The 23,867-nt window shown below is 35.9% G+C and overlaps 1 protein-coding gene across 1 annotated transcript in view; it reads left to right on the plus strand.

Moving 5' to 3' along the window:
• COL3A1 (collagen type III alpha 1 chain) overlaps positions 1 to 20,200 on the plus strand; it is a 40,981-nt gene extending 20,781 nt beyond the window's left edge. Inside the window, exons 16-51 of the mRNA XM_004601217.2 lie at positions 11 to 109; positions 625 to 669; positions 809 to 907; positions 1,092 to 1,145; positions 1,278 to 1,385; positions 1,597 to 1,650; positions 2,268 to 2,366; positions 2,663 to 2,716; positions 2,880 to 2,978; positions 3,305 to 3,358; positions 3,470 to 3,523; positions 4,053 to 4,106; positions 4,681 to 4,734; positions 5,037 to 5,081; positions 5,633 to 5,731; positions 5,815 to 5,922; positions 6,154 to 6,207; positions 7,749 to 7,802; positions 7,894 to 7,947; positions 8,575 to 8,628; positions 9,141 to 9,248; positions 9,695 to 9,748; positions 10,145 to 10,198; positions 10,387 to 10,548; positions 10,665 to 10,772; positions 11,757 to 11,864; positions 12,887 to 12,940; positions 13,026 to 13,133; positions 13,402 to 13,455; positions 14,096 to 14,203; positions 14,463 to 14,516; positions 15,012 to 15,119; positions 15,880 to 16,171; positions 17,607 to 17,791; positions 18,151 to 18,393; positions 19,112 to 20,200. Of these exons, the coding sequence (XP_004601274.1) occupies positions 11 to 109; positions 625 to 669; positions 809 to 907; positions 1,092 to 1,145; positions 1,278 to 1,385; positions 1,597 to 1,650; positions 2,268 to 2,366; positions 2,663 to 2,716; positions 2,880 to 2,978; positions 3,305 to 3,358; positions 3,470 to 3,523; positions 4,053 to 4,106; positions 4,681 to 4,734; positions 5,037 to 5,081; positions 5,633 to 5,731; positions 5,815 to 5,922; positions 6,154 to 6,207; positions 7,749 to 7,802; positions 7,894 to 7,947; positions 8,575 to 8,628; positions 9,141 to 9,248; positions 9,695 to 9,748; positions 10,145 to 10,198; positions 10,387 to 10,548; positions 10,665 to 10,772; positions 11,757 to 11,864; positions 12,887 to 12,940; positions 13,026 to 13,133; positions 13,402 to 13,455; positions 14,096 to 14,203; positions 14,463 to 14,516; positions 15,012 to 15,119; positions 15,880 to 16,171; positions 17,607 to 17,791; positions 18,151 to 18,393; positions 19,112 to 19,258 (3,342 nt within the window). The 3' untranslated portion in view covers positions 19,259 to 20,200. The remainder of the gene's footprint in view (positions 1 to 10; positions 110 to 624; positions 670 to 808; positions 908 to 1,091; positions 1,146 to 1,277; positions 1,386 to 1,596; positions 1,651 to 2,267; positions 2,367 to 2,662; positions 2,717 to 2,879; positions 2,979 to 3,304; positions 3,359 to 3,469; positions 3,524 to 4,052; positions 4,107 to 4,680; positions 4,735 to 5,036; positions 5,082 to 5,632; positions 5,732 to 5,814; positions 5,923 to 6,153; positions 6,208 to 7,748; positions 7,803 to 7,893; positions 7,948 to 8,574; positions 8,629 to 9,140; positions 9,249 to 9,694; positions 9,749 to 10,144; positions 10,199 to 10,386; positions 10,549 to 10,664; positions 10,773 to 11,756; positions 11,865 to 12,886; positions 12,941 to 13,025; positions 13,134 to 13,401; positions 13,456 to 14,095; positions 14,204 to 14,462; positions 14,517 to 15,011; positions 15,120 to 15,879; positions 16,172 to 17,606; positions 17,792 to 18,150; positions 18,394 to 19,111) is intronic.
• Positions 20,201 to 23,867: the final 3,667 nt, after the last annotated feature.

Here is a 23,867-nt window from a genome sequence, read left to right on the forward strand (position 1 = left end):
CATCCATTAGGGTGAAGTTGGACCCGCGGGATCTCCTGGTTCCAGTGGTTCTCCTGGGCAAAGAGGTGAACCTGGACCCCAGGGACATGCTGGTTCTCCAGGTCCTCCTGTAAGTAGGAAATAAAACTGTGAGACGGTATTGCTATATTTATTTCATGAAAGTATATGCTTTGATGTTGTTATAAATTTAAGATCATCATTTTTAAAAAAAAAGTGCAATGACTCTACTGTGATAAACAGCTGGTTTTATTAGTATCAAAAATAGTTTTTGAGGTTTATACTTTTTCTGAATCTATAGTTTTATGTTCACATAACAATTGAGTGAAGTAGAGGATGCATAGTCAAATTACCTCAAACAAATAGTAAAAAGAAAAATTTAGAGAAATAACAAGAGTTGAAACGTATATCTACTATTAATAATTTAAGGCAATTGTCCATTATCTCAATTTATTCAAATAATAATTCTGTATTTATATTTATGTATTATGTTCTAGCTAGAGGCACTATCTGATCTCTATAAACCATAGCATCCATCAGTAGTTTTTATAAATATTTACTTTATAAATACATGAGTAATTTATACATATTTATACTATTAACATATTGTTACTACTACTACTCTAGGGTCCTCCTGGGAATAATGGCAGTCCCGGTGGTAAAGGTGAAATGGTAAGATACTCCCACATCTCCTTCTCTTCTCAGTTACACCTACCTCTTTGGTTTTCTTTGCATTTTGCATGGCAATACATTTGTAATATTCAAGCTAAACAGGTTTAGTTAAAGTTCATATTCTTTGGTGCATTTTCAGGGTCCTGCTGGTATTCCTGGAGCTCCTGGACTTTTAGGACCCCGTGGTCCCCCAGGACCTCCTGGTACCAATGGCGCGCCTGGACAGCGAGGTGGTGCAGTAAGTTATTTTTATCTTATAACCTCAAAAATGTGATTTAACTCTCATATCAAAAATGTAATAGAAATTATTTCTTCTTGTTTAGTTCATGCCAATTTCATTCTGGTTTTATAATTCAGTTATGTATTACTGGTAGTCGTTTTGCTAGTATATTGATTTTAAACCAATATTTTATTTTCTCTAGGGTGAACCTGGTAAGAATGGTGCCAAAGGAGAGCCAGGACCTCGTGGTGAACGTGTAAGTATGACCCCAGCGTTTGGGCATTTCTTAGAAAAAAAATAAATAATCAAGTAAATATGAGAAAATAAAGGGGTATAAATTCTCAGCATATCTAGTCATTATTGCTTTATTTTCAACACCATTTCTTAGGGTGAAGCTGGTACTCCGGGTACTCCAGGACCTAAGGGTGAAGATGGTAAAGATGGTTCACCTGGAGAACCTGGTGCTAATGGACTCCCAGGCACTGCAGGAGAACGGGTATGTGTTCCTTGTGCATTTTAGAAATGCAACACTATACACACATTGAATTTTACTTTCAGGGTGTGGCAACCACCATCTTCCTTGGGTATCCTCTTCCAAGTATTGCTTCTACATATTCTATAACATGAGAAAACCTCTATTTTCACTGAAAAAGTGTGAAAAATCTTTTAATGCATTAGGCATAAATATTGACTTTCATTATTTCCAGGGTGCACCTGGAATGCCAGGACGTGCTGGACCCAATGGCCTTCCAGGAGAAAAGGTAAATAATTGTAGTTTCTAGTTTCATAAGCACTGGTACTACTGATAGCTAGAATCTTTTCAACAGTTTCTTATAAACTAAAATCAAATCTCTGAAAAAAATATTGTAATTACAGAAAAAACTCCCAAGGTAAGACAGTGATTCCAATCCAACCTCTACTAAACCATTTCCTGTCTGTGTAACTAAAACAAGTCCATTCTGCTCTATAAAAATACTTTGAATTTTGTATCAATTGAAAATCAGCTATACTAATAGATAAACCAAAATACTTACAATTTATTTGAAAACTTTATAGTGTTTTTTAAATACGATTTTACATCTTCAAAGATATTTCACTTAATAAGCTCTGAATATTGGTAAATAGTTCTACAATATCATCATTTGCAGTATGACAATCTGAGCTAATAGATTCAATATAGTGATATATTCAATATAGTGATAGCGATATATAGTTAATAGATTCAATATAGCTAATATATTCAACATAATATTCAACTGTGATTCAATATAGTGTGTGTCAAAAACACATAAAGCCATTTTCTAGCTATAACCAAGTACTATCAATGTCTTGGTCAAAGAAGAATCTTTACATGTTGTAAATTTATTTCTCCTCTTAGGGTCCTGCTGGAGAGCGTGGTGGTCCTGGTCCTGCAGGTCCCAGAGGGGTTGCTGGAGAACCTGGTCGAGATGGTCTCCCTGGAGCTCAGGGAATGAGGGTATGAAAAACACTGTTTTAAGTGATACTGTCATTGGCTATGAAGAAAGGCAAGTGAAGAATCAAAGAAAACTTAATTCATACAAAATCTGTCATCATTTGAAAACAAAACTCCATTGTAGTAAAATGCGAGTTGAGATTGCAAAACATAGAATACTTAGCTAAGACATTTTGTAGACAGAAATACAATGTTTACAGCAATGAGGCTATATATGTAGTGGAAATTTCAATCATTCTACAAATGCATTGTTTTAACTATTAGTTTTTCATTAACTTAAATGTCTGACTTTGATTTAGGGTATGCCCGGAAGTCCAGGAGGACCAGGCAATGATGGGAAACCGGGACCTCCTGTACGTACCTTTTTATATATCTAGTATAATAGTCCAGGAGTAATATATAATTTGGCCTTTCTTTGATATATTTCACAACTTTGATATGTAAAAATACATATTGCTTGCTTTTATCAGATTTTTGTCAAACCTCTATTAATGTGTTTTATTTCTCTCTCATTAGGGCAGTCAAGGAGATAGTGGCCGACCAGGACCTCCAGGTCCGTCTGGTCCCCGAGGGCAGCCTGGAGTTATGGGTTTCCCTGGTCCAAAAGGAAATGATGTGAGTTGACTCATGTATCTCTTTAATATATATTTGACAGAGATTTCTTGTCCAAATGAGTGTGTAGAGATGAACAAATCATCATCTCTACATCAAAGCACAGAAGAATATTTGATAATCAAAATACTAAGATAGAAGAGTGATAATATGCAGATATTTCTTTTTAGCATTCTGGGGAAAGAGTGGCAGCATGAAAACATAGTATGTGAACCTAGTCCTAGAGGGTAGTTTTTGTTTGTGGTTGTAAATATGTGCATGTAAGATAAAATTAGAGGGAAATAATATATCACTTTTGAGAATTAATAATTGACTGGCTATCTCTTTAGGGTGCGCCTGGCAAAAATGGAGAACGAGGTGGGCCTGGTGGGCCTGGACCACAGGTATAGAGAATTAATTTGTTTTCAGCTTTCTACTGTGAGAAATTTGTCTCTAATGCTATGACTTCTCTATGTCCCCTTTGTTAACTCTCCTTTCCTAACTGCAACTTTTAGGGCCCAGCTGGGAAGAATGGTGAAACCGGACCTCAGGGACCCCCTGGACCTACTGTAAGTTTATTCCTATAACTTGAACTTGAAAGCATGTAGAAGTGGAATAGAATTTAGAATTTAGAAATTATAGGATCTCTGGCACTGAATCATAGTTTAGCACAGCAGTTGTAAAGCTAATTAATCACTGTATCACTATAATCCCGTTGATCATCAATTTGCTCGATTGGGCATCAGAAATGTCTCCATTTCGAGACTTGTTATTGTTTTTGGCATATACCACGGGTAGTTTGCTAGGCTCTGCCGGCAGGCGAGATACTCTCAGTAGCTTACCAGGCTCTCTGAATGATTATACTGAGTTAAGTTTCTTTTCCATTATCCATGTCTCTCTTGAGTCACTTCCACAGGTCCAACTATGTCTTCTTAGTACTATTAGTATTTGAATTAAGCATGAGTCTGCTAACATAAGAACCATATGAACTCTATGCAAAAAGATGTTTTATAGTGAAGGATTTCTAACTCTCTTTCTCTCTCAATGTATATAATTTTTGTATATATGTATATAATATTTATAAAATTTTTTTCACAGGGGCCAGCTGGTGACAAAGGAGAATCAGGAGCCCCTGGGCTACCAGGGCCACAAGTAAGAATTTATTATTTAATTATCATTGGTCCCTTGTTTTTATCAGTACAATTATTTACTTTATTCTCCTTGATGATATACTTTGTTAACTGAGAGTTCAAGTTTTACCTGTGACTCTGGTATGTTTCAGAATGCAAGTTAAAGTCTGTGACTTTGTCTTCACCTTAAAAGGCATACTTCCATGTTTTTCTGCAATTTGTACAGTATTAAAAATAGTTAAAATTTTATAGTTCCATATATTTTAAATAAACTTATAGCTATATAAACTATATTATTATGTTATAGATGACTGGCATATAAATGATGCACCTTGCATATATTTATATAGCTAAATATATAACATCATGATCATAAATTTACTTTCTATACAGCAAAAGTAAAAGTAGGAAAAGATAAATATGTTTGTAAGATAGAGTTATCACAACTTTTTCATTAAATTTTGAAAGCCACAAATTTTCTACCCCTATCAAGAATAATAAAACTGTTTTAACAGTTCACAGAAATGTATGTATGAAATTATTTTCTATAAGTAATGTTTGAAGTTATCACGCAATACAAATATTATTCTTTCTAGGGATTGCCTGGAACCAATGGTCCTCCAGGAGAAAATGGGAAACCTGGTGAACCAGTAAGTTACATGCCATCTTTTCAAAAGTAAAGGAGCAAATACTAACCATTTACCAATTATTAACTTCTGCATTTTCTCATGTCATGGCATCTTAGTTGCAACATTTAGTTTTCAAATATCGATTAACAAAACTAAAAAAATTATCAAAGTATTGCAAATATATGGAAAGTTTGCAATTTTACCACAAAGGAAGCAGATATCAAAAAAGTAAAAATTATGTGAATTATTTTTGGCATCTTTTGCTTTTGCTTATGTAATAGACATTCTGATTTAGATCTAATCAGTGAATGTTAATCTTCTAGGGTCCCAAGGGAGAAGCTGGTGGACCTGGAGCTCCAGGAGGCAAGGTAAGTATTGCAAATTATTTTATAATTTCTTCTGCATGTTTCAGAGAAATTTATTAGTTACATATTTCTGTTATTTCAAGTCAAAATGCTAATTTCTAACAGCATTGCAAATGCTAAGTGAATATACTTAGTGCAACTCAAAGTATGTCTTACCTAGGAAAGTGAATTCTGACGTGTCTAAGCAGTTAGAATTAAGTAGGAGATTTAAATTACAAAAGAAAAATTCTTTGAGTTCCAAAATTCTAAGTAAAAACCTTCGGGTGGAACTCTCAAATTTATTTTATTGTTTTATTATGTTATTTTCTTTGGAAGAAATCTCAATCAAAACTAGATCATCAAATCAGTTGTCAAAGATCCCCTGTTTAGATAAACTCTTCCCAAGTAGTTTCTAGTTCTCACAGCCAGTCAAATTGTCCATTCGTTAATATATTATTTTCCAAATTGCTCAGAAATAGAAGTTAAGCAGATAGTGGAGTGCAGCAACTGAGATGTCGTTTTTGTCTATAATTGGCAGTAGAATTTCTAACAGGGTTATTGCATTCCTACACCAGGGTGATGCTGGTTCCCCTGGTGAACGCGGACCCCCTGGAGCAGCTGGTCCTATGGGACCTAGAGGTGGAGCTGGCCCTCCTGGTCCAGAAGGAGGAAAGGTAACTCTACTCTATTCACTTCATTTCGATCTTACAAAATATATTTCTTTCCTGTGTGTGAGTAATTATGGCTTTCATTTTAGGGCCCCGCTGGTCCCCCGGGGACACCTGGTAATGCTGGCCCTCCTGGTCTGCAAGGAATGCCTGGAGAAAGAGGAGGACCTGGAGGTCCTGGACCAAAGGGTGACAAGGTACTGACTTTTGTTAACCATGTTAAATACATACATCATTGGTTAAAGAAGAATAACACCATTAGAAACTTATTCATTGTAAAAATCAGTGATATCCCTTTATAGTAAGTAATACTTGATATATCAGAATACCTTTAATACATCATAATGAACCTTAAAGATAATTATAATGATGGGGAAATTTTTACTCATAATACTTCTAATTTGATGACATTGGCTTTTATTTGACAGGGTGAACCAGGTGGTGCGGGTGCTGATGGTGCTCCTGGGAAAGATGGGCCAAGGGTGAGTCCATACTTGTACTGGAGAGAAACAAGTCTAACTTTTATATGGTAGGGAATACTTAGTCCAGCTTCTCAACTTCTAAATATTTTCCAAATGCTCATCGTGATAATTTTAGTTCATACTTTGCAATCTCCTAGATGTTAATAAGACTCAAATGATTTTATTATTAAAATACCTAGTTGGGACCAAAGTGATAGTACAGTGGATGGCATACTTGTCTTGCATGCAGCGGACCTGGGTTCAATACTTGGCACTACATATTGTCCTCTGTTCCCCTTAATTAATATTGCTTAAGGACAGAGTCAGAGTAAACCCTGAGTGCTGCCAAGTAGGGACCAAAAGCAAAACAAACAATATTCTAATTCATGCTTATATTAACTGATAATTCTAATATTCATCTGAGAATTGTAAAATTGTGTGATCAAAATTAGAATATAGTGTCATAAGATAATTCTGCTCATAAAAATATTAAGTCCTAAAATTGGTTAAATTTTATAATTCTTTGGTGCACTTATATAACTGAATAGTCATTAGCAAGAAAAATGAATACACTATCAAGAGATGAAATATTTTATACAATCTTTAAGATATTATGAAGAATAAAAATATGAATATGAACCACCTGATTCAACTTGTAACTAAAAATGAAGTTATAATAGTCTTATGTTATAGAATATATGTATTCATTGTGCTGATGGTCATAAAAGACTGCTGATAATAAATAGAGTCACACACAAATGAGTGCATGTATAAGTGGTGTAATTGAGAATAAGTGCTATAATTATAGGTATATATATATTTAAATAGTATTTGTTATAGGTTTATACATATATTTAAATGATATTCATATATATCATATTTATTATATTTAATTTGAAGATTAATAAATATTTCAATGTTGAGAGATTAGTGAATCACCCATTTCAAATATAGCTATTTTAATATTAAGCAAAACTTCAATATTTGAACTATGAAATTGAAAATATTATGAGTAGTGCTACTATGAATAATGGAATGAAGCATTTTAAATTACAGTCAGCCTGAATAAGGCAATTTTCTTTTATTTTAAAAGACATTAGGATCTTTGGGGCTGGAGTGATAGCATAGCAGGTAGGACGTTCGCCTTGCACGCGGCCGACCCGGGTTCAAATCCCAGCATCCTATATGGTCCCCTGAGCACCGCCAGGAGTAATTCCTGAGTGCAGAGCCAGGAGTAACCCCTGTGCATCGCCAGGTGTGACCCAAAAACCAAAAAAAAGAAAAAAGACATTAGGATCTTTAAAACATCTGATTTATCTGCAACAATATTTCCATTGGTATAAGTAAACTAATTTCCACTAAATCTTACAGTCTTTAGGAGTCATGCTCATATCATCTTTGCAATATCTTCATACTAACTGAGTAGCACATAATTCAAGCCACAAATAAATTATGTTGTTTAATTTGTTAAATGAAAGATACCACTATATGTTCTCTGTTTACATTTATCACAAAAGAGCTATTTATTTTCCAAACTAAAAATATATTTATATTATTCTTAGGGTCCTACTGGTCCAATTGGTCCTCCTGGCCCCGCTGGTCAGCCTGGAGATAAGGTAATGCTTAATTCTACAATACTATCTACCACCAAAAATAAATTGCCTTTGACTGCTGGGATGGAGGGAAATCAAAATGATTTTTCTTCAGGGTGAAGGTGGTGCCCCTGGACTTCCAGGTGTAGCTGGTCCTCGTGGTGGTCCTGTAAGTATTAAAGACATTTTAAATATGCTTTTTTAAAACCTTAATGAGGCAGCAGTTATTTATGCTTCCCTTAGAATTTCTGCCACAAGATCCTTGAATCCCAGTAGTGGGAATTATCTTTTAGAATCATTAAATTCAAGGGAAGCTGATATTCTTAAATCAAATTCACTTGAGACTAATTTTAGTCATACTTTCTTTCCTACAATTTATATATTGAGAAAGTATTAAAATTTGATCAATATATGCTTGTGAATAAATAAACATTTCTAAAATGCACAGGATCTTTACGTGAGATTCCTTGTAGAGTCAAGATCATCTAGCTGTTAGGATTACATTGCATAACAAATGTATAATAATCTCTTCATTTCCCAACTAACTTAATAATTTCATGTGCTAAACTCTTTAATTATTTTAATTATTTTTTCTTGCAAATAAATTGAGAGAGACTGGTATTTAGTAGTAAGTTCCTAATACTGTTAAGCTGGAAAGTCTTTAAAGTTTGAACTGGAGTTGGACAGTTTTGTAACTACCTACTTAAAGCATGATCAGGATAAGATGTTTAAAAATGTTTACTGTCCATGGAATGATGACTTCTCATGACTAATAAGGATTTTACTAATATTTCAGGGTGAGAGAGGTGAACATGGACCTCCAGGACCAGCTGGCTTCCCTGGTGCTCCAGTAAGTATAAACTTTACAATGTATATGTCACATCTCCTAGACTCACTCATTTTCTGAAAAATTTCTAAACAATAGCCTTATCAAGTCCAGATTAAGCCACTGTTTAACAAGTTGATTTTGCCACTGGTTTTTCTCTTTAATCCCATTTTTAATCTTTAAAGATAAATATAGAAACATGACTTGACTTTATGTCTGACTGATGCTTTTCACATGCTATTCTAGAATAATAGGCATTCAGAAAATTGTAAAAGCTCTTCCACTAAAAGACCATCCTAAATTAAATGAACTTTAACTTTCTTAGATGAATTTACTGGTATTCATAGTGCATTTCTCAGTCCTTGGACAAACTTTTTGTGAAGATTCTTGATCTTGCCAGGTCTTTAGATGGTCTTCTTTATCTCTTATTTTAACATCTGTCCTTTCAAAGAACTCTATTTTCTGAAGAAAATTAACAGGCCAAATCAATGCATTATGAAGGTTTTCTGCTCATACTCTGCTTTGTCTGAATGCAGGGGCAGAATGGTGAGCCTGGTGCTAAAGGAGAACGAGGTGCCCCTGGTGAGAAAGGTGAAGGGGGCCCTCCTGGTGTTGCGGGACCCACTGGTGGTGCTGGGCCAGCTGTAAGTGTTCTTTATTTTTAAGTCTAGTGAAAAACATATAGATTTATGAATAATTTTATATTTCATATAGTGAGATTCTGTCAGGGTTGGTACCACCTTTATAAAAACAATGTTCTCAGATAAGACCTCTATCAAGTAACTCAAAAGTCTATTGTTATTGTTTCTTGGATTTTGGGTTTGGTTTTTAGTGTCTATTTCTGGCTGTAGTTTTTCCACAGTCTTATTGACATGTAATTGGTATGCCATTGTTGAAAGTATGCTACAAAATGATATTATATTGCATAAATTATACAATGATCACCACAATAAATACCACTTTTTCAAAGGCTTAATTATTCTCCTATGTTTGGGGGATAAAGGCCCACATAAGAAAGAACTAAAACACCACATTTTTATTTTGGTGCCATTTTGATAAAAATACACATTTCTAACTTTATTTCCTATAGGGTCCCCCTGGTCCTGCAGGTGTCAAAGGAGAACGAGGAAGTCCTGGTGGTCCTGTAAGTATTGAACTTCATAACTATTTTTCTCTAAGCTTTATTGAAAAAAGATTAATTAACATCAAACTATACTAAAACCTCCTCTGCAAGTACAGTGTCCCAAGAGAGAATAAAATTATGATAGATTACACACCTATGAGTTAACTTGAAGAAAAAATAAGCCATGAATGACTCCAATGTGGAATGCATAACCTATCAGATTTCTTAGAATATTCCAAGATTAGAAAATATTAGAATATTATTAGAATATTAAAATATATAAATATTAGAAAAATATATTCCATTTTTATTGTAAGAAATAAATATGTATTATATTCTAAGAAATAAACATGCATATTTAAGTGACCATTTACTTGTTCTACTTTTAAATTTCAAAAATGTTTTTCTGTTTCACAGGGTGCTGCTGGATTTCCTGGTGCTCGTGGTCTTCCTGGTCCTCCTGGTAGTAATGTAAATATTTTTTAAGTACTTTTTATCTTATACTCCTTGAGGAATAATTCATCTCTGTATGACATGAAGATCTTTGTCATTACTACTTTCTTTTCAATCTCATGTAAAATTATTTGAGTGCACATGCAATGTGGGAGAGAAGACTTCTACTTAAAAAAAATTAAAATTTAAAACACTTTTTTTTGTAGGGCAACCCAGGCCCCCCCGGCGCTAGTGGTGCTCCCGGCAAGGATGGACCCCCAGGTCCACCTGGTAACAGTGGGTCTCCTGGCAACCCCGGTGTGTCAGGACCAAAAGGTGATGCTGGCCCACCAGGAGAGAAGGGATCCCCAGGCAGCCAGGGACCTCCAGTAAGCAGCTTTATTGTTCCATTGATTGATAAGATTATTTCATTCTTAATCTCATGTTCAGTGCAGTAAAAGAGCCACATAAGAAAGAACTAAAACACCACTCTTTCTCACAACAGGGAGCTCCAGGCCCACTTGGAATTTCAGGAATTACAGGAGCACGGGGTCTTGCAGGACCACCAGGCATGCCGGGTCCTAGGGGAAGCCCTGGGCCACAGGGTATCAAGGTGAGTATGAGTAAAAGCATCTTTCCATGGTTTTTTGCTCCCTACCATAGACTGTGGACACCATTGCATTCTTAGAAGAGTAGTATGTACAAGTTTCCCTGTAATGAAAGTAAATGATAAATGTTTTATGCATTGGAGAACTCTAAATATAGTTCAAAGGGTCCAGAACACAGAAATACAATGCAGATAATAGGTCAACCTTGAACATAAGCAAATAAATTGATAACGCAGATTATTTTTTATCTTCTCATATATCTGTTAGGAAATTTGAGAGCATGCTTTAGTTTGTTGACTATCAGTCAGTCTTTTATGAGGAAGTAAGGAGAGATGTGTGAAAGCCATTTATATGTAACAATCATCCATCAATTCATAAACTTTGTACTCCTGACTTTCTTTTAGTAATGTGACAATATTCTAGTGTTTACTATTCAACTATCCATTTAACTAACAGGGCAATGAAGTTGTTTTATTTTGCTCATAGTTTGACTCTTTGAACAGTTTTTTAAACAAAATGTCATAGAGTATAATAAAATTAAAATAGGGATTTTATGTAAATTTATATTATATGAATATATAATTAATTGCATGAATATATAATTCATTTACCTACACATGCAATGTAGGTAAAGTCAAATAGTCAATGTAATTTAATTCTAGTTAGTTTATTATGGCTAATAATTATTTTTCTTGCCATAGTCATATACATATATCATATTGTGATATATTTTGACAAAGATAATTCAACCATTCAACTCTTTAGTATCTAGAGTCAGTTGGCTAAATTTGCAAATAGAATAGAATAAAATAAGTTATTCTAACCTTTTCCCCAGTGGTTGGAGTGTTGGGATTGTTTTCAAAATAAATCAAAATTAAATAATGCAAGGCATTCTCTTAGGAAATAAAGGCACCTGATAACATAATATTAATTGACATCCGAAGTTAATGCAAACTGAAAGCTGATGTTTTTCATTCCTTTCTACATAGGGTGAAAGTGGAAAACCAGGACCTAGTGGTCTCAGTGGTGAACGTGGTCCACCTGGTCCGCAGGGTCTTCCTGGTTTGGCCGGTACAGCTGGTGAACCTGGAAGAGATGTAAGTACTGGTTCTTAGGATATATCCAACTAGCCAGATAGTTGTTGATAATTGATTTGTGCAATGATAAGTCAAATTATATCATAATGTCTATATAAGTTTGCTGAAGAGTTATTTATTCTCAGACTTGAGTGATAGTATAGGGATTAAGACACAAATTACCTCTTGGTCTATCTCCTGTACTATATGGTCCCCCAGCATCTCTGGCTAGAGTCTTGGAGCTCAGTGGGCAGTTCTGGGTTGGTGGGGCACATTAGGGCCTAAACATCATTGAGTTCTCTTGACTTAGCCTTGAAGTGCCAATCTAGTTGACCAAAGATCACAAGGAAGGGCCTGGGCCTCCTTGAGAATTATTTGGGAGCAACTCCCCCAAAGGAGGATCGTTACTCTTTATTATTAGATATCCTTTCTATTGCGGCTTACAAAACTTTTTATTCATTAACATCTACTAATACTTAATCAAAATGAATGCCTATTAATGGAAAAATTATGGTCTCTGACTAATAAAGAAACAAATGGCTGCGAGGCAAGTTCCCCAATTTATAATATTCCCTCCTGATGAGTATATTCTGGTGCTTCTCTGATTAGTCTTACGTTATATATTTTAGTTGTTAGTTTTAATTAATATTTCTCAAGTTTATATCATGCAGGATGCCTCTTAGACATTGTTTTCCTCCTAATCAACTATCCATTTAACTAACAGGGCAATGAAGTTGTTTTATTTTGCTCATAGTTTGACTCTTTGAGCAGTTTTTTAAACAAAATGTCATAGAGTATAATAAAATTAAAATAGGGATTTTATTTTACCCCACTAAATTACAGTACTAGATAGATACTCTCCATCTAATTTGGATGTTTTTATCCTATAAAGATTCATCTTCATTCCAGTATCTAAGAATTTTTACTTCTAAGAACAAATTTACCTTTTTAGGGTAAGATTGCTCCCAGTGATAATACATGCATAGATAGTATCTAAACAGCTGAAAATAACTTGATCTCTTCTCTCTCTTTTAAAACCTCAGGGTAACCCTGGATCAGATGGTCTTCCAGGCCGAGATGGCTCTCCTGGTGGCAAGGTATATAGACAAGTGCAATAGGTCTATATCGTTAAAATAAGAGCTACTGCTCATGTTTAATTTGGATCTATGAATTTGCCCATAGGGTGATCGTGGTGAAAATGGCTCTCCTGGTGCCCCAGGTGCTCCTGGTCATCCAGGACCCCCTGGTCCTGTTGGTCCCTCTGGGAAGAGTGGTGATAGAGGAGAAACTGTGAGTTCTAATTTATATCATCTCTCTTATGTCTATCTTCCTCAATTGCCACATGATTAAATAGTTCTTATTTAGATGACCCTTTCCACTGCCCCATGAAGTTGTAAATTAGGAATGGATTTAGAAGAAGAAAATAATGCTAACTTTCAATAATAGTGTGAATGCTGTTCATCTATCACAGTGAAATAATTAACTCTTAAATAGACCAAAAGTGTATTATTAAACAACTTCCTGTGTGTTTACTCTTTTATAAAAAATTGTATTTTAGGGCCCAGCTGGTCCTGCTGGAGCTCCAGGTCCTGCTGGCTCCCGAGGTGCTCCTGTAAGTCTTTTTCCTTCTTTTTAACTCACAACAGAATGTAAGAAAATTATATTTTCTGGCACATCTAGGAAAAGGGAATGGTTGGACATGTAACTGTCAGCACTATAGCACTGCCGTCTCATTGTTCATCGATTTGCTCAAGCAGGCACTAGGAACGTCTCCATTGTGAGACTTGTTGCTGTTTTTGGCATATCAAACACACCATGGGTAATTTGCCAGGTTCTGCTGTGCAGGCAGGATATTCTCGGTAGCTTGCCGGGCTCTCCAAAAGGGATGGAGGAATCAAACCCGGATCAGCTGTGTGCAAGGCAAACCCCCTACCTGCTGTGCTATTGCTCCAGTCTGAACATATAACTATGGAAGAACATATAACTATGGAAGAAAATTGAAAGTTTTCTTTCAAGATATATAAGGAAGTAAATTCAGGATCTAAGATTTCCCTGAAAAAAAAGAAAAAAACAGTAAACTGCAAAATCAATCTTTATTTCTCATAAATATCTTTAGCTTTGAGTCTACTAATGGAGATTTATAGCTTATAGACTAGAATAAAACGGACTTAAGAGTCACAAAAGTTGGGGGCTTTTTCAATATGCATGTGTGCTTATAACCTTCATTTGAAATTTGAAATGTATTTGTGAAGGGTCCCCAAGGTCCACGTGGTGACAAAGGTGAAACAGGTGAACGTGGGTCTAATGGCATCAAAGGACATCGAGGATTTCCTGGTAATCCCGGCTCCCCTGGTGCTCCAGTAAGTGCATTTAGTTTGTTATAACATCCCAGTCAATGTATGTAAACCAATAATTTAATAAAACTCAGTCTGATAGTAGAAAACTTCCTATGTTTAAGAATTTATGCTAAACAACATCAGAAATGGATTTCAGGTTTTAGTTAAATAGTTTAGCAGAAGACAATGGAAAGATGAAAGGAAATCAGAACACGATACCCATGTTTCTTGTTCCAAATCTCCTTAAAGTCATTCCTCATACTGGCTTTTCTTTTGCTTTAAGGGCCCTGCTGGCCACCAAGGTGCAGTGGGTAGTCCAGGACCTGCAGGTCCCAGAGTAAGTATCAAAAGAGGACATTGAAAGGTCCATGTTTTTTTTTTTTAATTTATTTATTTTTAATTAGAGAATCACCGTGAGGGTACAGTTACAGATTTATACACTTTTGTGCTTATACTTCCCTCATACAAAGTTTGGGAACCCATCCCTTCACCAGTGCCCATTCTCCACCACCCGTAAACCCAGTGTCCCTCCCACCCTCCCCAATCCCATCTCCCCCCCACCCCACCCTGCCACTGTGGCAAGGCATTCCCTTCTGTTTTCTCTCTCTAATTAGCTGTTGTGGTTTGCAATAAAGGTGTTGAGTGGCCGCTGTGCTCAGTCTCTAGCCCTCATTCAGCCTGCAACTCCCTTCCCCCACATGGCCTTCGACTACAATGTAGTTGGTGATCGCTTCTCTGAGTTGACGAAAGGTCCATGTTTTTAAATGTGTGCATGCGCACTATGGGGATGGATATATTCTAGGATTATGACAATGCCCTGATCATTTCTTAGGGACCTGTTGGACCTGGTGGACCTCCTGGAAAAGATGGAACGAGTGGGCATCCAGGTCCTATTGGACCACCTGGACCTCGGGGTAACAGAGGAGAAAGAGGATCCGAGGTAAGACATCGCTTTAGAATACAAATGTTTAATTTGCCACTATACTCAGTTTTTCAGAAAACGCAACTTGAATAAGAAAATGAAAAATGACAGCGATTCTCCACATTGGAACTTTCTCTGTCATGTGCTAACTTTGGAGGGAAAATGCTACTTTCTTGTTTGATCAGAGCAGTCATACCAGAATAATTAGATATGCCCATGAGCTCCCCCAGTGTTGGTATCACATCAGCTATCTCACAGTCATGATCCCCATAGTGTTTTTCAAATTTGTAAATAAGTTTTGCTTCTCAAACACTGTTTGCCAACAATACTCATGGCTCTATAATCGACAACTGTAGTGCAAATATGATAAAAAACACTTATCCTCACACTGTGACACATTAAGGCACAAGTCAAATGATCAGCACAAAAACACAAATTTCATGACAAATCTTATATAATAATTTGGGTGTCCTACTCTTACCCCTTTTGTCATGTCTGCATTGGAATTATTTACATAGTTTATATGGAGGGAATCATCTTAGCAGAGATTGTTTTGCTCTAACGTGGTGATTCTTACACAGTGGAATTGAAAAACATTTTGTGGAAGTAAATGATAGTCACTATAAGTTGTTACTGTTCTCCTTTGATAACAAAACAAATAAATATTTATTAAAGTAATTGCAGTTATAGCACATTGAATATTTTTGAGGAATCAACATATCCCTTCAGTGGACACCAAACAGGTATAACTCAGTGTTGCCTACTCTTATCTTTTTAGGGTTCCCCAGGTCACCCAGGGCAACCTGGCCCTCCTGGACCCCCAGGTGCTCCTGGTCCATGCTGTGGTGGGGCTGCTGCTATCTCTGGTGGTGGAGGTGAAAAAGCTGGTGGGTTTGCTCCATATTATGGAGATGAACCTTTAGAATTGAAAATCAACACGGAAGAGATCATGACTTCACTCAAATCGATCAGTGGACAACTTGAAAACCACATTAGTCCTGATGGTTCTCGTAAACATCCTGCCCGGAACTGCCGAGATCTGAAGTTCTGCCACCCAGAACTCCAGAGTGGTAAGTTGAATGTCTTTCATGGTGACAGCATGGATTGCAGCTTCTATTAGATTCTGGGGGAAATATCTTACTAGTAACACGGTGTTTTCTAACAGCTCTTAAAGTCAGTTGAATTCTAACTGAAGGAGAACCACTGGCACTTTGAGAGAAGAGGGTTCAATAGCTGTGCATCAATACCATAAACTATTAATAAATACAATATTATTCATTTTTATTGTGTATTCATTAATACTATTTATCAAAAATAAACTTAAAATATAAATGTTGGGTGCAAATGTAAAACAGTGATTCAGAATACTCCAAATGTGGACCAGGAGATAGTTCAAAAGGCTAGCGTGCAAACTTTGCAGAGACCCTGGTTCAATCTCTGGAATTGCAACATGTCCAAACACCAATGGAATGATTTTGAGCACTAAGCCAGGAGTAGCTTCTGAGCACTGCCAGAAACTAAAACATCAATAAATAAATGGGGAAAAATTAAGAATATTTTTCTTAATAAATTTGAGTTGTTTATATGTCTTTACTCTGGTCAAAAGGTTTGTAATTTAATAGAGCTTGCAACCTAAAACATCTAATGAAATTTAACTTTATGGTAAATTGAAGAATTAAATTTTAAATTAAGAAAGCAATTGAATAACACTATAGAATATTGTATGAAATGTAATTAAATATTGCAATAATATAAAACTTTTTAATATATTTTCCTTTACCTGAATGGAAAAATTATTCCAGGCTTTAAGTACCTTGACATGAAACATTGATTTTGTTAAGAATAATTTTCAAAAATTAGAGGACAACTATTAATATAGAAAAATAATATATATTCTAATCTAGGCATTAATCTAGATTAGAACGTTAACTTATATTATTAAACTAACCCACATTAAAGAGTCATATTTTTTAAGAGACTCATTTTAGGAAGTACAATAATCCCATTGAATAACTTGAATCTACTTTTAAGATAATTATGTATATGACAATTTCCAATTTTTATAGCTATTTTATCTCAACCATTTGCTATAGTTTTTCTGTATTATACTATATTAAAAAATAAAAACATATTGACAGTCAACATAATAAACATGTTATCAGGTAAACAAAATTATTCTAGTTCAAAAATTCTAGTTGTAGCTCTGTAGCACTGTCCTCCCGTTGTTCATTGATTTGCTCCAGCGGACACCAGTAACGTCTCCATTGAGAGATTTGTTGCTACTGTTTATGGCATATCGAATATGCCACAGGTAGCTTTCAGGCTCTGATGTGCGGGCGGGATACTCTTGGTAGCTTGCTGGGGTCTCTGTGAGGGACAGAGGAATCGAACCTAGGTCAGCCGCGTGCAAGGCAAACTCCCTACCTGCTGTGCTATCGCTCCAGTCAAAATGCATTATAGGATATTATAACCAGTTACCGTTGCTGTTTTTTTGTGACTCTTCAGGAGAATATTGGGTTGATCCTAATCAAGGTTGCAAGATGGATGCTATTAAGGTATTCTGTAACATGGAGACTGGAGAAACATGTATAAATGCCAGTCCTTCAAATGTTCCACGTAAGAACTGGTGGAAAGATTCTGGTGCTAAGAAACATGTTTGGTTTGGAGAAACCATGGATGGCGGATTTCAGGTAAGAAAAAATATTCCAGTCATTCTTTATTTCTCTAAGCCTTTCCTACTTTTTCCAGCTTTATTTGGATCCATTTGCTCATCATAAAACAGTTAGTTAACAAATAAAGGGGCCCAAGTTATTCAATTGATTGATTATAGCTAGACTATATTAGCATGAAACTATCTTTCAGTTCTTAAGTTCATCTCAACTCCAACATTGTCTGTTACATATGCAATAATATATTATTAATGTATGAGATATTCATGCGTAAAATATAAGCACAAACTTCATTACGATGGCTGTACTACGGTGCATTGATGCCTTACAGACAGTTGTAACTGAAATGTTTCATTGGTTTTATTTGTTGCCTATCACAGTTTAACTACGGCAATCCTGATCTTCCTGAAGATGTCCTTGAGGTCCAGCTGGCTTTCCTCAGACTTCTTTCTAGCCGGGCCTCCCAGAACATCACATATCACTGCAAGAATAGTATCGCCTACATGGATCATGCCAGTGGGAATGTAAAGAAAGCGCTGAAACTAATGGGATCAAATGATGGCGAATTCAAGGCTGAAGGAAACAGTAAATTCACATACACAGTTCTAGAGGATGGTTGCACTGTAAGTATCATTTTTATAAGTGTGGGCCCTAATGAGTTCAGCATTTCTAATTTAATCACACAATTTTAAGAGAATAAATAAAAATAATGAAGGTAAATGAAAGCATTGGGAATGACTTATATGGATTCTACTGATCTTTTTCAAGTAGTGCTAAATATCACAAATATTACTTTTCTCAACATCCAGGTTAAACCAGTAGATAGAAATTGAAATTTCAATCTGTAAAATAAATTTTAAAGAAATATACTGGATGATTACAAGATTTTATGTTTGATTGCTAGCATGTAAACTCAGTATAAAATCTATAATTTTCTTGGAATTTTAGACCTTATCACCAAATCTAACCCTTATGAATAGAGTGAAAACTAATTTATAATTAATCAGATTCCATTTTGAGAGATCTGATTACTTTTAGTAAACCAACTCTGTATTTGTAAAGAATAACTAAAACCAGACCACCTGAGAATAAACAGGTCTACAACAACCTTCCTACTGAGTTTACCCTAAAATATAATAAGACTTTCAGTTGTTAGTATAAGATTTAGCTACTTTGAGGAGTATAACTTTAAAGTAGAGCAGGTCTCATATAAATGGAAAATAACAGGGCAAGTTGACAACTGTCTTCAGACAAAAATTGTTTCTTTTGCATTTGTTAGTCTAAATATAATATCCAACTTAGTATTATAATCATTTATATGTTTTTCTCTTTTATTTTCAGAAACACACTGGCGAATGGGGCAAGACTGTCTTTGAATATAGAACACGGAAGGCTATGAGACTACCTATTATAGATTTTGCACCCTATGATATTGGTGGTCCTGATCAAGAATTTGGTGTGGACATTGGCCCTGTTTGCTTTTTATAAACCAAACTCTATCTGAAACCCCAGCAAACAATTTCACACTCCATATGTGTTCTTCTTGTTCTAATCTTGTCAACCAGTACAAGTGCCCAACTAAATTGTGGTTATTTATTTCCAAAAATTTTGGAAACACTATAATTTGACCAAAAAAAAGGATACTTTGTTTTGCTGTTACAACAAATGCAGTTCAAATGTTTTTGTTCTATTTTTTTTACCAGTTCCAATTTCAAAATGTCTCAATGGTGCTATAATAAATAAACTTCAACACTCTTACAATAACACGGCGTTACATTCTTTGAATCCTAACCCATTTGCTAAGCAATGACTTTGCTTACCAATAAAAGATAGCCTTTCTTTTTGAAAGAATCAAACATAAAATTAGAAAAGACTTTCCTGCTTCAACTACCTCAACCTGGTCATAAACACATGAATTTTATAAGTCCCAGAAGATGAAAAACAAAATTGTATAAATTGGCAAAATTGGTGATTGTAATTGATAAATTTGTTTAAATAGTGGCCAAAAAAATGTAGAGTGTAGTGCAAGAATTTAAAGAAATATTTTTAAAGCCACTATTTTAATCCTGAATATCCACTATGTTTAAAGGTGCTTTTTTCTTCGTGGGTCATTGCTGGTCAAAATTATCAATATTTGGGAAGGTTTTAAAGACAGATGTTATGGTGCTAACATACTTTCACTTTAAAAACTTAGATCAGAATTATTTCCTTGTATTCAAAACATAAAGAAAATCCATCTGTATGTGTCTCCTGTCAGAAAAGATTTATTGGCTTGTCACTTCAGGGGACTTCCCTCTCCCTTTGTCCTGTAAAAGTCAACAACAACAACAACAAAACAAATTATGAGGCTGCTTTGTCATAATAACACAGAGAATGTGTTGAATTTTAACTTGTAAGCTTGTATGTGGTTGTTGATCTTTTTTTCTTACAGACACCCATAATAAAATATCATGATAAAAATATGCTTGTACTTGTCACTTTTTATAGATGTTGCAATCCTTGTCTATGCTCAGTAACTCTGGTGATTTTTCTCTAAAATACTTATTTTAACTCTAATAATATAATATTAACAAGTATACATACGTATATATACATACATATGAATATAGCATGAATATAATATATGAATATACCAATTATATAATTTCAATAAAGTAACTGATGTTCAGATTAGAAATATGGCTCAGTAGGGGATCTTCCACATTTTATATCATATTTGTAAAAATTTGGAGGCATATTAATAATAACAATTAACACAGTAAATTAAGGTGTTTCCAAGGTGGAGAAATCAGGAAGGAATTTGAGGATAATTTATCAGGAAATAAGTAAAGTCTGATGACACTGATATTACTATTAGGACTAATGGTAAGTTTATTCTCTTATAACACGCACATCCCTCTTGATTCAGTCCCTTATATACTATCACACTTTTACTCTTTCTGTTATCTTAAATGAAAATAATATAATCTTTCACACTTAATCATACAATTTGAAATTTGATCACTATTGGCAATAAAAATACTTTCCAAAATATCATTAATGTTTCAAACTCTTAGATTTTTATTATCCATACTAAAGGCAACCACTGTTAAAATTCTTGGGCACCTTTACAGAAAAATATATAATATATAGTATAGATATATCATCCTTTGTGTGCACAAGCAAAATAAAAATGTATTTCTTGACCTTTATTTTAGACACTACCAAGAAATATCTGACTAAGTCATTGCATCACTCTGACACTGCATCCCTACCTCCCTCTTTCATGAATAAGGACCATTATGATTACTGCACTAGGCTCAAGTGAATAATACATAACACTTTGTAAAAAATACAAAGGCGCGCGCACTGGAGGGGGTGATGTGTTGTGTTGTTTGCCAGCTCTCGAGGAGTCTCTCTCTCTCTCTCTCTTTCTCTCTCTCTGTCTCTCTCTCTGTCTCTCTGTCTCTCTGTCTCTGTCTCTCTGTCTCTCTGTCTCTGTCTCTGTCTCTCTGTCTCTCTCTCTCTCTCTCTCTCTCTCTCTTTCTCTCTCTCCACACTTGTGTTTGGTTCTCTTGAGCCACTGTATATGGACCGGATCAGGATGGCTCCTCCATGTGCTCTGCTTCTGTGTGTGCTGCTGTGCTCTTTTCTGTCTGTCTCTCTATTTCTGTCTCTGTCTCTGTAGTCTCTCCTCTGGTCTCTTCCAACCTCTCTCTGTCTCTGCTTCTGTGTCTTCTCTCTTGTTTCTGTGTCTTCTCCCTTCTGTGTCTTCTCTTCTGTGTCTTCTCTCCGCTTCTGTGTCTTCTTCTGTGTCTTCTGTCTTGCTTCTGTCTCTTCTCCTTGCTTCTGTCTTACCTCTCCCACTTTGACTTCTCCTCCACTTCTGTGTCTTCTCTCCTCTGTGTCTTCTCTGCTGCTTCTGTCTTGCCTCTCTCTTTCTGTGTCTTCCCCCCTTGCAGTATTAGTTTATATAGCAATCATATAGGGTGGTGACACAAAGGTGGGTTGAACATTAACAAATCAAAAAAAGGGGTAACACCATTTCTCCAAAGATTAACAAAATCTCATCTAAGGAGATTACTCTAGATTACTAGGGAATCTGCTCAAGGGTGGGATCCAAACAAGGGTGTGTCACTTCCTTCCTCAGCTAGTAATCCACTTAAATAGTTGAACAAATTTACTTCTAATATTTCTAGCAATGTCATTCTGTATGAACACAGTAAGAGATACATCAAACTTAAAGTTTGGTCCTTTCTGAGGACATTTCACTATATATTCCAGGCCACAGTGCTCAGACCAGGGTAGTCTTCCTAATCTCATCAGGGCCCTAGTCTCATCGTTACTTTTGGATCATGACAGCATTTGTCTATGACCATGTTTTCAACTTATAGTTGAGTATTGTGGCGCTTTGGCCTGGTCCATTTCAATGCCTCGGTAGCACACAACTTGACCTGGATCCATTCAGTCCCTTGTCGGAACCCTGCTTTTAGGGTGTTAGGAACTAAGGGCAACTAAGTGAGAAAGCAGATGCCCAGGAGTAAATACTATTGGAGTCAACCAGCTCCCAAGTTACAAAGCATAATATTAACTGTCCTCCTGTGTCCATACAGAAAGGACATTGCTTTAAGGTCAACTAAGTTCCCTGAAGCAAGGCTGAAAGGACAAACCCAATGTTATCCTACAACTCTTCCTCACTCAAGGATGGTTGATTAAAGAACTTAATTTCAGCTATGATTTTAATTGTGTCTTACCTTTCCATATAATGTAACATATATTTACAGTCTGTATGGGTTAGTATATGTGCATACTTAGTGGTCTTCATTCCACACTAAGGAATTATTACTGGTGGTGCTCAAGGAACTATAAAAAACACAAATGCACGCGTGTGGAAGGGTGCGATGATGTGTGTGTTGTTCACGGGCTCTCAGGACGGTGCTCTCTGGAGCCGCTGTGTATGGACCGGATCAGGATGGCTCCTGCTTGTGCTCTGCATCTGTGTGTGCTGCTGTGCTCTCTTCTGTCTGTCTCTCTATCTCTGTCTCTGTAGTCCCTCCTCTAGTCTCTTCTGACCTCTCTCTGTCGTCTCTCCTCTCATCTCTTCCAATCTCTCTTCTTCCTATCTCTCTCTCTGAAGCCCTTCTGCTTCTCTCTCTGGAGCCCTTCTCACTCTCAATTCTGACTCTGATTCTTACTTCTTCTGACTCACTGTGTGTCTTTTTTTCCCCTGCTTCTGGCTCCAATGACTCCCTGATTCTCTTTCACTTTGTGTTGTGCTTCTGTGTCTTCTCTCCATAATTTTTTTACAGTCTTAGTTTATAAAGCAATCACATAGGGTGGTGACACAAAAGTGGGTTGAACATTAACAAATCAACAAAGAGGAGTAAGACCTCTCCTCCAGGAGATTAAAAAAATCTCATCTAAGGAGATTACTTTAAGGGTGTGATCCACTTAAGGGTGTGATCCCATCCAAGATGTGTTACTTTGTTCCTCAGCTAGTAATCCATTTCAATAGTTATAGTAAATTTACTTCTAATATTTCTAGCAATATCATTTTGTATGAGCACATTAAGAGATATAGCAAACTTAAAGTTTGGTTCTTCCTGAGGACATCTCACTATATATTTCAGACCACAGTCCTCAGGCCAGGTTAGTGTGTTCCTAACCCCAGCAGGGTCCTAGTCTCATCGTTACTTTTGGATCATGACAGCATTTGTCTATGACCATGCTCTCAACTTATAGTTGAATACTGTGGCACTTTGACCTAGCCCATTTTGATGCCAGGGTAGCTCACAGCTTTCCCTGGGTCCATTCAGTCCCTCTTTGGGACCCTGCTTTTTGGGGTGTTAGGAACTAAGGGCAACTGAGTTAGATGCCCAAGAGTAAATATTATTGAAGTCAATCAGCTCCCAAGTTACAAAGTTTTAACTATCTTCCTGTGTCCATACAGAAAGGACATTGCTTTAAGTTAAACTAAGTTCCCTGTGGCAAGGCTAAAAGGACAAACCCAATGTTATCCTGCATCAAACCATATAGGGTTCTGAAGATCAAAACTGGGTCAGTCAGTAGTGTGAAAAACAAATGTGCTACTTGTAGTACCATCACTCCATCCCTAATT

Source organism: Sorex araneus, chromosome X (assembly GCF_027595985.1).
Source record: "Sorex araneus isolate mSorAra2 chromosome X, mSorAra2.pri, whole genome shotgun sequence".
NCBI lineage: Eukaryota > Metazoa > Chordata > Mammalia > Eulipotyphla > Soricidae > Sorex > Sorex araneus.